Source organism: Monopterus albus, unplaced genomic scaffold, assembly GCF_001952655.1.
Source record: "Monopterus albus unplaced genomic scaffold, M_albus_1.0 scaffold89.1, whole genome shotgun sequence".
Lineage (NCBI taxonomy): Eukaryota > Metazoa > Chordata > Actinopteri > Synbranchiformes > Synbranchidae > Monopterus > Monopterus albus.
In genome coordinates, this window is record NW_018127969.1 from 1,422,742 (window position 1) to 1,434,330 (window position 11,589).

Here is an 11,589-nt window from a genome sequence, read left to right on the forward strand (position 1 = left end):
AGCCACCCCTTTGGACAAAATAACTGAAACCAATCGCTTCCTGTAACCATCAGTGAGTTTCTTCCACCTCTCTACTGGAGTTTTAGACCCCTCTTCTTTTGCCAGCTGCTCCAGGTCTCTCATATTTGAAGGGTTCCTTCTCCCAGCTGCTGGTTTGAGATCTCTCCACAGGAGCTCTAGATCTAGACCTCAATTCATTGCTGGCCACTTCAGAGTTTCTTTAAAAAATTATGATGGAAATACAGTGATTTTCAATGATTTTGAAATGGTGTCAATAATTGTGTCCAGTCTATTTTTGGAGTTCTGTTTGAAATGGATCAGATTAGACTTCTCTCTGTTGTTTCTGTTGTGTTGTTCTAATGCAAAGAAATAAACATGAGAACACCAAAGAATTTGTGATTGCAACAATTTTCTAGGAGAAGTGGTTCATTATCTGACAGAAATGCAGATGGCCATGACTAAGAGTCCACCTATGGTTAAAGTAGCTGACAAACACAAATATGTGCTTACAACTACAATACAGTCCACAAAAACATTTCTTAAATCTTTATTTGCTGCTTATAAATGTTTAACAGGAGACTTAAGGTAAAATGTAGCCCACCTGGGTAGCAGTGTTTGCAGCTGTAATGCACTCCTGACCATGTTCAGGAAGTGTTTCTTTGTCCTTTACCAGTACAGTGCAGCACATAAATAATAAATCAATTAAAAAATATAAGTAGCTTTTTACTGTTTTTATTGTTGCTGGAGGCTCTAATACAATATGAATAAGCTTTACAAAATAAAAACAAAACAAATTCAACAAAAGATTCCCCTCCAAAATGGAAACAGTCAAAAGTTTCGACTGAGACACAAAGACAAACAGTGACTCCCAACAAAGACGTAGTAGGTGAGAGAAGAGTTGAATAAGCTAAACTGAGGGGAAGTAAACTGTCATGTTATACAGTGTGTGATTATAACAGTCCATCCCCTTGTTTGATAGGTTTATGTTTCCACTGACTGCAGGCCCGTGCTCACACAGGCTCACATGCATGTGGACACAGTGGAATAAAAAGTAAAATCCTTCTAGCAGAAAATGAAGGCTGCCTTCGTGTTCGCACTGTTTCCATTGGCCAGAAGAATGACAGTTATACAGTGACAGTTATAGTTTCATACAAATATATCAGGGTGGTGTCGTAGACAAAAGTAGGTGCGAGAACTAAGTTTGATGTATGTAACAACAACAGCCCTGCCAAGCCTACACCACCTACAGCACAGTCTGTGTCCGTTTCCTCATCACGGAGGAAGAGTAGGGCCACCAAAGTCCCACATTTCAAACTGTTCAAGGACACGTCAGCTGTGAGAATGTCGGGGATTATCACTACAATGACCCTCACACTGTAAGATTAGCATTAACCATGGTAATACTATCATTATATTCATGACATGAGAGATAGAGCAGGAGTGAATGGCTTTATGGCAGATGACATGTGTGAAAACAAAATACAACAGGAAAAAAAAAAAACAGTAGCTAAGCATTTTCTCCTTTTTTGTTTTTTTTACACAAACAAGAGTGCAACACTGAAACAGGCATGGAAACATAAAGAAAGAGAGGACAGATGAAAGAGATGAGGCAGAGAGATAGAGAGAAGAGAAGACAACACCAGCATCTCTAGCTGTTCTGTTTGCGTTTGAGCGCCTCCATCAGGTCGACCTTCAGAGCCTCCTGCTTTGACTTGTCGGCCAGAGTCTGAACACTCCTGTTCGGCGGGGAGACACAGACAGAGGAGAGGCAGTCAGTGTGTGCTAGATCAGATAAGAAAACAGCAAGAGAGACTGGAAACACACGGTCTGTAAGCTCCTCAAAGGTGTTAGTCAAACAGACGGCACAGTCCGATTCTCCTCCTCTCTGACAGGACAAAAACCTCGCCTCTAGAAATAAGTGGTGACTTCCTAAAGGATGGTTATTAACAGAAACATAAATGCATACATGTTTAATCTTAATTTAATCGCCGCTCCCCAAATGTTAGGTTTTGAATGACTGTTTCAACGTGTTGCTTTCAGCAGTCGTCCATTTTCAAAACCTCCCCAAAAAGGATAGTCCGTCTAAAATCAAACCAATTTTAATTATGTTCATCAGCTGTTTTCCAACGAGTTTGTCCAAATCCCATTTCAAAATTGAAGCGGTATAAAATAAAAGTAATATTCTACAGAAGTAATCAAAGACATTTTAGCCTGTACTTACAGGAAGTCGGGCTCTATTCAAATCTATTAGTAACATCAGGGTTATAGAAAGATAAACACCAAAGAAAAGAGATAAGAGACCAGCCCTTGACTAAAAAGTGCGAAACAGATGGGAAAACTCTAGCTGATATGCGGAGTGTCACTGCCACCTAGTGGACAAAGTGCAATCACACGCCTAAAAGTTTCTGTGCTGCAATACAGGCGATGAGCACGTTTTTGAATGGGGATCTTCTTCAACTCATAAATGTAATGAACTGTCTTCACACACTGCAGTCTTAATATAATAATAAAAATGATTAAATAAATAAAATCATCTCACCACAGCTCACCTTTTAGTAACTGATCTTCATTAGTAGACAGATTTTGACTAGTTGTCATCCAAGTGTATAATTTCTGCAATTCAAACTTCATTCCTGAAGTAACTGTGACTGATAGAAGATCAGATGAGTCATTTTAGATTGAAGGTCAGTTTCCAGTTTTAAAGAAAAGTAACAGCTTCAAAGATGACATCATATTTGCTACCAATTGCAGGTGTTTTGGTGAAGAAAATGCAAAAATTATTTAAATATTTTACGAGGAAGAGCCTAAAAAATCACACATTAAAACATCCTACAGCTGGTCAAATACATTAGACACTATATCTTATCTCTATTACCAGTGGTGGTAAGTAAGAGTAGCAATACCACAGTGCACAAATACTCCGACACAAGTTAAAGCCCTGCATTCAGAATTACAGGATAAATGGTTTTATCACACTATGATGTAGTTGGAAGCTGATGTAAGAATTGTTTAACATAATTGTCAACCATTATAACTTCTCCCATGAAAGCATAGTTTATATATACAAGAATATACAGATTCTTGAGTATTCTCATGTTTATTTCTTTTGCTTGCATTGAAACAACACAAAAACACTGGGAAAAACCCCCAAATCTGATAGATTCCACATAGAACTCCAAAAATGGACTGGACACAATTATTGACACCTTTTCAAAATCATCAGAAATAGTTTTATTTCAAGCATGTGATGCTGCTTTAATTTGTAATGAAACTCACCTGTAGCAATCAGCAGGTGCTGGCAACATAGAAATCACACTTGCAACCAGTGAAATGGAAAAAAGTTGACAACCTTTGTGTCATGTGGACCTCACTGAGCATGAAGAAACTAAAGAAGAGCAAAGAATTGTCTGAGGATTCGTGAAACACAATAGTGGAAAAGCCTGGACAATCTCAAGGCTACGAGTCCATCTCCAGAGATCCGGCTGTTCCTGTGTCCATTGTGCGCAACATTGTCAAAAAGTTTACAGCCCATGGTTGTAGCTGATCTCCCTGGATGTGGACCAAAGAGAACAATAGATGACAGAGTGCAACAAAGGATTATTCAAGTGGTGGATAAAGAACCTCGATCAACTTCCAGACAAATTCAAGCCGACCTGCAGGCACACGGTGCAACAATGACAACTTGCACTATCCATCACCATCTCAATGACAAGGGACGCCATGGTAGGAGACCCAGGGGGACCTCACTGCTAACAAAAAAATCATAAAGACAGATTGGAGTTTGCACAAACTTACCTGAGGAAGCCACAATCTTTCTGGAAGAATGTCCTGTGGACATTTAGACTACAATAGAGCTTTTTGGTCGAGCACATCATTCTGCTGTTTTCTGAAAATGAAATGACACCTTCAAAGAAAAGAACACGGTCTCTACAGTCAAACACGTGTAGGTTCACTGATGTTTTAGGGTTGCTCTGCTGCTTCAGGCACTGGATGTCTTGACTGTGTGTATGGCTTTATGAAATCTGAAGCCTACCAACGAATTCTGGGGTACAATGGAGGGCCCAAAGTCAGGTCTCCATCAGAGGTCATGGGTCTTCCAGCAGGACAATAACCCAAAGCAGATTTCAAAACACACCATAAATGGTTTGAGACAATGTGCTGGAGAACTCTGAAGTGGCCAACAAGGAGTCCAGATCTATAGCCCATAGAGCACCTGTGGAGGGATCTCAAAACGGTGGTTGGAAGAAGGAACCCTTCAAATCTAAGACCTGGAGCAGTTGTCAAAAGGAGAGTGGTCCAAAATTCCAGTAGAGAGGTGTAAGAAACTCAGTGATGGTTACACGAAGCAACTGATTTCAGTTATTTTGTCCAAAGGGTGTGCTACCAAACATTAAGTTGTGGGTGTCAATAATTCTGTCCAGTCCATTTTTGGAGTCCTGTGTGGAATGGATCAGATTTGGCTTTTTTCATGTTGTTCTAATGCAAAGAAATAAACATGAGAACACCAAAGAATTTGTGATTGCAACAATTTTCTAGGAGAAGTGGTTCATTATCTGACAGAAATGCAGATGGCCATGACTAACAGTCCACCTATGGTTAAAGTAGCTGACAAACACAAATATGTGCTTACAACTACAATACAGTCCACAAAAACATTTCTTAAATCTTTATTTGCTGCTTATAAATGTTTAACAGGAGACTTAAGGTAAAATGTAGCCCACCTGGGTAGCAGTGTTTGCAGCTGTAATGCACTCCTGACCATGTTCAGGAAGTGTTTCTTTGTCCTTTACCAGTACAGTGCAGCACATAAATAATAAATCAATTAAAAAATATAAGTAGCTTTTTACTGTTTTTATTGTTGCTGGAGGCTCTAATACAATATGAATAAGCTTTACAAAATAAAAACAAAACAAATTCAACAAAAGATTCCCCTCCAAAATGGAAACAGTCAAAAGTTTCGACTGAGACACAAAGACAAACAGTGACTCCCAACAAAGACGTAGTAGGTGAGAGAAGAGTTGAATAAGCTAAACTGAGGGGAAGTAAACTGTCATGTTATACAGTGTGTGATTATAACAGTCCATCCCCTTGTTTGATAGGTTTATGTTTCCACTGACTGCAGGCCCGTGCTCACACAGGCTCACATGCATGTGGACACAGTGGAATAAAAAGTAAAATCCTTCTAGCAGAAAATGAAGGCTGCCTTCGTGTTCGCACTGTTTCCATTGGCCAGAAGAATGACAGTTATACAGTGACAGTTATAGTTTCATACAAATATATCAGGGTGGTGTCGTAGACAAAAGTAGGTGCGAGAACTAAGTTTGATGTATGTAACAACAACAGCCCTGCCAAGCCTACACCACCTACAGCACAGTCTGTGTCCGTTTCCTCATCACGGAGGAAGAGTAGGGCCACCAAAGTCCCACATTTCAAACTGTTCAAGGACACGTCAGCTGTGAGAATGTCGGGGATTATCACTACAATGACCCTCACACTGTAAGATTAGCATTAACCATGGTAATACTATCATTATATTCATGACATGAGAGATAGAGCAGGAGTGAATGGCTTTATGGCAGATGACATGTGTGAAAACAAAATACAACAGGAAAAAAAAAAAACAGTAGCTAAGCATTTTCTCCTTTTTTGTTTTTTTTACACAAACAAGAGTGCAACACTGAAACAGGCATGGAAACATAAAGAAAGAGAGGACAGATGAAAGAGATGAGGCAGAGAGATAGAGAGAAGAGAAGACAACACCAGCATCTCTAGCTGTTCTGTTTGCGTTTGAGCGCCTCCATCAGGTCGACCTTCAGAGCCTCCTGCTTTGACTTGTCGGCCAGAGTCTGAACACTCCTGTTCGGCGGGGAGACACAGACAGAGGAGAGGCAGTCAGTGTGTGCTAGATCAGATAAGAAAACAGCAAGAGAGACTGGAAACACACGGTCTGTAAGCTCCTCAAAGGTGTTAGTCAAACAGACGGCACAGTCCGATTCTCCTCCTCTGTGGAGAGAACAACACAGTGCCACAACTTATCACACATTAAACATATATACACTGCACACGTGGATCTTTAATAACACGCAAAGTAAACCGCCATTTGTTGTCATGCAGTTAAATCATGTGCTTTACCTGTTTAGTGTCCTGTAGAGGAGTATTCATCATCCTTTACATTTTGCACCGTGCTGAGCTATTTTAAGATGCATTACTGGGAACAAAATTACGAGCTTTTACGTGCAAATATAATTTAAACAAGAAATCTGTTTGCTTTAATTGTATATTTTGATCCTAATGAGCATTTCTAAACAATTTTGTCCAGCTAAAATATTTATATTTCAATGCTGTGCTTTCACACACATTTGTACAAAAGTGTTTTTGCTTCGATAGGACAAAGTGCTACACACTGAATAAACAGCATCTAAGGAAACCTTATAAGGGCAACGAACTGCAAAACATCAGGGGTGGAGGCGGCTTTGAATGCTCAGACACGGTTAGTGTGTTCCTCCCTCACACAGACTGTGCATTAACGCCCACACAACATGCTAACACAGCTGCTGCATATTTACACTCTGGGGAGCATGCATTATGTCCATACAGCACACAGTCACCTGTGAACCTGGGCCCTGACAAGCATTTGAAAACCATTTAAGTAGGTCCGTTTGATTTGTGTCATTTTCTACTTTATTTTTAGCTTTGGTTTGTTGTTGTCAGCTGGATCTGTATGTGAACATATACACCGATCAGCCATAACATTATGACCACTGACAGGTGAAGTGAATAGCATTACCTCATTACAGTGGCACCTGTCAGTGTCAGTGTGTGGGGTATATTATACAGCAAGTGAACATTCAGTCCTCGAAGTTGGTGTGTTGGAAGCAGGAACAACGGCCAAACGTAAGGATCTGACAGTCAACCAGGAACAAGGCTCACGGATGATGGTAAATGGACTGTATTTATATAGCGCTTTTATGCACTGGCCAAAGCGCTTTACAGGGAGATTATACACCATTCACACACACATTCACACACCAATGACGACAAGGCTGCCACACACCGGCGCTAGTCAAGCCACCGGGAGCAATTTGGGGTTCAGTGTCTTGCTCCGGGACACTTAGGCATGTGGGGAGACCAGGAGTCGAACACCCAACTTGCTGGTCAGAAGACGACTTGTCCTACCTCGTGAGCCACAGCCACCCCCAATGATGAGGCTGACCTACTGTAGATTAAGCTTTTACATTTAATTCAGCCTTTTAAAAAGGTTACATTTTGTTTGAGTCTTTGTTAAAATTGTTGAAAATGAGAAATACTGTACTTTGGTCTCTATGAAGAGAAACATTCAGCGGCTGTAGTGGTGATATCACACCTAGAGTGAGAAGGCTGTTGAATGTGTCTAAACGATCTCTAACTTGTCCTCACGACCACAGCTTTCACTCCTTTCACATATTTTTATCATAGAATAGTAGAGAAATTTGTGCTGTTTCAGAAAGTAGAACTATGGAAGCAAACAGATTCACATAAGATGCGCTGTGAGTGACAGGAGCGCCAACCAACTGCAGCATTGACCCCTGTGTACGTGCACAGTCTTAGACAGGTGGTCGTAATGTTATGCCTGATCGGTTTTAACTGCCCTATATAAAGTGTCCAAAAGTGTTTTATGAAACCGTTTATATTACACATCTGTCTCGCCGGTCTTACAAATATGTTGGCACAGAAAATTAAATGTGCAAAACAAGAACAACAAGGAAACTGAACTATACTATTGGGCTGCAACTAATGGTCACTCAACCTGTCACTGTATTTGTACAACTAATTGATTAATTTAGTCTAGAAAATGTAGGAAAATAGTGAGAGATGCCAAAAAAGTCAAAAATAAAGATATTCAGGTTACACTGGTATGAAACTGTAAAAAGTGGCACATTTGGAAAAGCAGACAACAGCAAAAAATGTCTTGATATAATATCAAAATTGTTGACAATAAATCATCTAATGAGTGATTAATCCACTGTTTGACTCCTACCATGCTGTTTTTCAAATTAAACTTATTTTAAAGGAAAGTCTCTGTAGCAATACTTGCTGTAATATAATGACAGAATATAATGAAAAACTATGTTGCGATGTTTCATCCTTAAAAAACTACTATCATGGCATACCACACACATTCCTGTAGTGAAACAGGCTAAATTAGAACAAAGATTTGCTTATTATTTCAATGCTGACTTTTAGCTGCTTTGTTCCTAAAAGTGTTTGTTGGAGTAAACAAGAGAGAGGAGACAGTGGACAGAGCAGTCCAGCTACATTTCACCTTGTTCATTTTCTACATAATACACACACGCACACACAGTTCTCCATGCCAGGCTGTACCTCTGACCCTAGTCAATGAAGATCTGACGCTGGGTGAGGACCTGCGACAGCTCCCTCTGGAGCTGCCGGTACTTTTGGTTATCAGGCAAAGACTCAATAGATCTGGAGCACAGAGTGGAGGCAGCAGGGGAGGAGAGGTGACAGAGGAGACAACACAGGGGACAGATAGTGATAAGAATGGTAGCGGAAATATGAGATAACAAGGCAACTAAAACAGTAAGATCAACAGGAGAGGTTGGAGAAAGGAACAGGGGACGGAGAAAGTGACAATACACAAGAAAACACTGAAAAGAGGAACAGTAAAAGTAGGTTGATGTAAAATATAAAATACAGTATCAGACGAGGAATGACCGAGATTGACAAAAATAGTAAGAAAATATCTGCTGAGCAGGTCCACAGATAGAGAGACAGTGGTCGACTGACTCTGGAACGCTGCTCTAAAAGGAGGTGGTCCAAGTTATCTAGACAATGTATGTAGCATTACCTTAGGCCGTTGACGATGTCCTTGGTCTTCCCAAAGTAGATTTCATTCAGTGTGGAGCGAATCTTGTTCTCCATATCCTATAATAAGAGCACAGCTTTTAGCAAGAGTCCTCCCTCTAGTTTCAATTTATTAAGTGCAACATTTTTGGATTTGGAGGCTCTGAAGTGTCCTAAACATGATTCACAGTGAGTGTGGCTGAGCAAACAGACTGTCTCATTTAATGGTATATATGCAATACTATACAAGTCAGTAATTTCACTGCAGAGGAGTAAAATCACTGATCTAGGAAGGCAGTGGAGAAGGCAAACAAACAGGACGCTAGGAGTCACACTGACTTCGACAAGACGGCCAATGTTGGCGATGTGGGGGGAGGATTCTCCAACTGTCTCATCTTTTTCCATCTGTGGAAGGATGAAACAAACCGAGTTGAAAGAACTGAAGCACAGCTGGAAGCGTCAGCAGCGGTTCTCTGATTAGCTCAGCAGCATACCTGTCTTGTAAGGCTGCCACCCAGGTTCATGGTACCAGAGCCGGTCTTGGTTGTCTGGAGCCACAGCATGACAGTAGAGGTGAGTTTGTAGTGAGCAGTGCGACCGCTGGACTTCTCCTGCTCACACAGAGACAGACCAACAAATCACATAATGCTCCAAACAATCTGAAGTAAACTCCAATGTTTGACACTGGACCACTGTCTCGGATTTATGTTGGTGCATCACTTGTCACTTATCAGTATCCACTGACTCTCACCTGCACCTCCACCACATGGATGGAGTCCCAGCACCCTTTGATCTTTTTGGATCCATCCCCAGCCTTCTTGATGAGAATAACTCCAGCGAAGCCATGATCCAAGTCCCAGAGGTACACGGAGGACACACCACCCTCAAAGTACCTCAAAACACACAGACATCCAAAGTAACGAGAGAGCAACACTGATCGTTTATTAAAACCTCTCCATGAGATTACTTCGCTGGTACTCACAGGTCTCTGTACTGGTCGAAGGCATTATTGGCTTCGACCTCAAGTTTCCTCAGGCGAGCTGAAGGCATTGCACCATCCTCAATGGGAGGTTCATACTTATTACTCCATGGGGATCTGATGAATGAAAGAGTATGACAGAATGTAGTGTGAATATAACTACATGTTCAGCTGTTGTGGCAGTTTACATGAGACAACAGTCTGACATCACCTACCACTGACCTAGTGGTCAATGATCCCTAAAGGTCTTAAGAGTCTTTTGAAATAGACAACATAACCCTAGTGAGCGTGAACTGAATGGGACCACAAGGGCGTCATTTTTTTCCAAAAATCACAATCAAACAATGTTCAAAAGCTTATAAGATGTCTTCTTCAGGGCAAGTAAGCTGCAGGGGTAGGACAGTCAGACGAGACACATTCTTTTAATATAATTGCCATTTCTGAAACATAGATTAATAATGTAAGGGGAATGGATTTTGACCTTGATGGCTATAACTTGGTATGCACAAACAGAGAAAATAAGATGGGAGGTGGTGTGGCCTCGTACATAGATAAAAACTTTTGTTATAAGAAAGTAGACAAAATGTCAAGGGTGGTGGATAATTTTAATGGAGTGTGTGACTGTAGAAATACTCGTAGAAAAAAAAGAAAAATGTTGTAATAAGCTGTATTTATAGAGCACCTGGAGCCAGCATAGAAAAATTTAATGACTGGATGGAAGAAAATTACTTGACAATAAGTCATAAATTAATGTTCATATGTGGTGACTTCAATATAGATTTGTTAAATCCTAACAAGCACACAGCAACTGAGGAGTTTATTAACACAATATATAGATGCAGTTTATACCCAAAAATTACAAAACCAAGTAGAGTAACAACCCAGCATGCAACACTAATAGATAATATATTTACCAATGTTATTGACAGCAAAATGACAAGTGGATTACTTATAAATGATATTAGTGATCATCTACCAGTATTTGTGGTTTATGAGGGCCAGTATAGAAAAGAGAGGCCAAAAACAAATCTTTTCTATAGGAGGGTGACGAATGAACATGCTGTAAGGAGGCTAAAAGAGGATTTTATGGGGCAAAACTGGGAATCAGTTTACAGAGAGGAAGACTTAGATAAAGCATATGAGCAATTTTTAAATATATTTAAGAAAGTATATGACAGGAACTGTCCTCGTAAGCAGTATAAAAACAAAAGGAATTACAGTGGGAAACCATGGATGAGTAAGGGATTACAGAATGCATGTAAAAAAAAGAATGTGTTATATAAGGAATTCATAAAGGACAGATCAAAGAAGGCGGAAGAAAAATATAAGTCATATAAGAACAAATTAAATGAGATTTTGAGGAGATGTAAGAAACTATATTACTCTAAAGTATTAGAGGATAATAAAAATAACATGAGAGGTACTTGGAATATATTAAATAAATTGATAAGAAACAGTTCCAGCAAGAGTAACTACCCTCAATATTTCATGGACAATGATACACCGGTCAACAGAATGGAGGATGTAGTTGATAAGTTTAATAGGTTCTTTGTGAATGTTGGTCCTAGTTTAGCAAGAAGCATTTGTACAGATGATACAGTGCCTTGCGAAAGTATTCGGCCCCCTTGAACTTTGCAACCTTTTGCCACATTTCAGGCTTCAAACATAAAGATATAAAACTATAATTTTTTTGTGAAGCATCAACAACAAGTGGGACACAATCATGAAGTGGAACGAAATGTATTGGATATTTCAAACTTTTTTAACAA

General features: G+C 40.0%; 1 protein-coding gene across 2 annotated transcripts in view; it reads right to left on the reverse strand.

Annotated features, from left to right (window-relative positions):
* Positions 1-4,836: 4,836 nt before the first annotated feature.
* capzb (capping actin protein of muscle Z-line subunit beta) overlaps positions 4,837-11,589 on the reverse strand; it is a 25,021-nt gene continuing 18,268 nt past the window's right edge. For both annotated transcript variants that reach the window (XM_020607808.1, XM_020607807.1), the window contains exons 4-9: positions 9,824-9,937; positions 9,593-9,734; positions 9,336-9,452; positions 9,181-9,246; positions 8,846-8,922; positions 4,837-5,856 (exon numbers count right to left, since the gene is read on the reverse strand). In XM_020607808.1, coding sequence (XP_020463464.1) covers positions 5,769-5,856; positions 8,846-8,922; positions 9,181-9,246; positions 9,336-9,452; positions 9,593-9,734; positions 9,824-9,937 — 604 coding nt within the window. In that variant the 3' untranslated portion in view covers positions 4,837-5,768. The remainder of the gene's footprint in view (positions 5,857-8,845; positions 8,923-9,180; positions 9,247-9,335; positions 9,453-9,592; positions 9,735-9,823; positions 9,938-11,589) is intronic.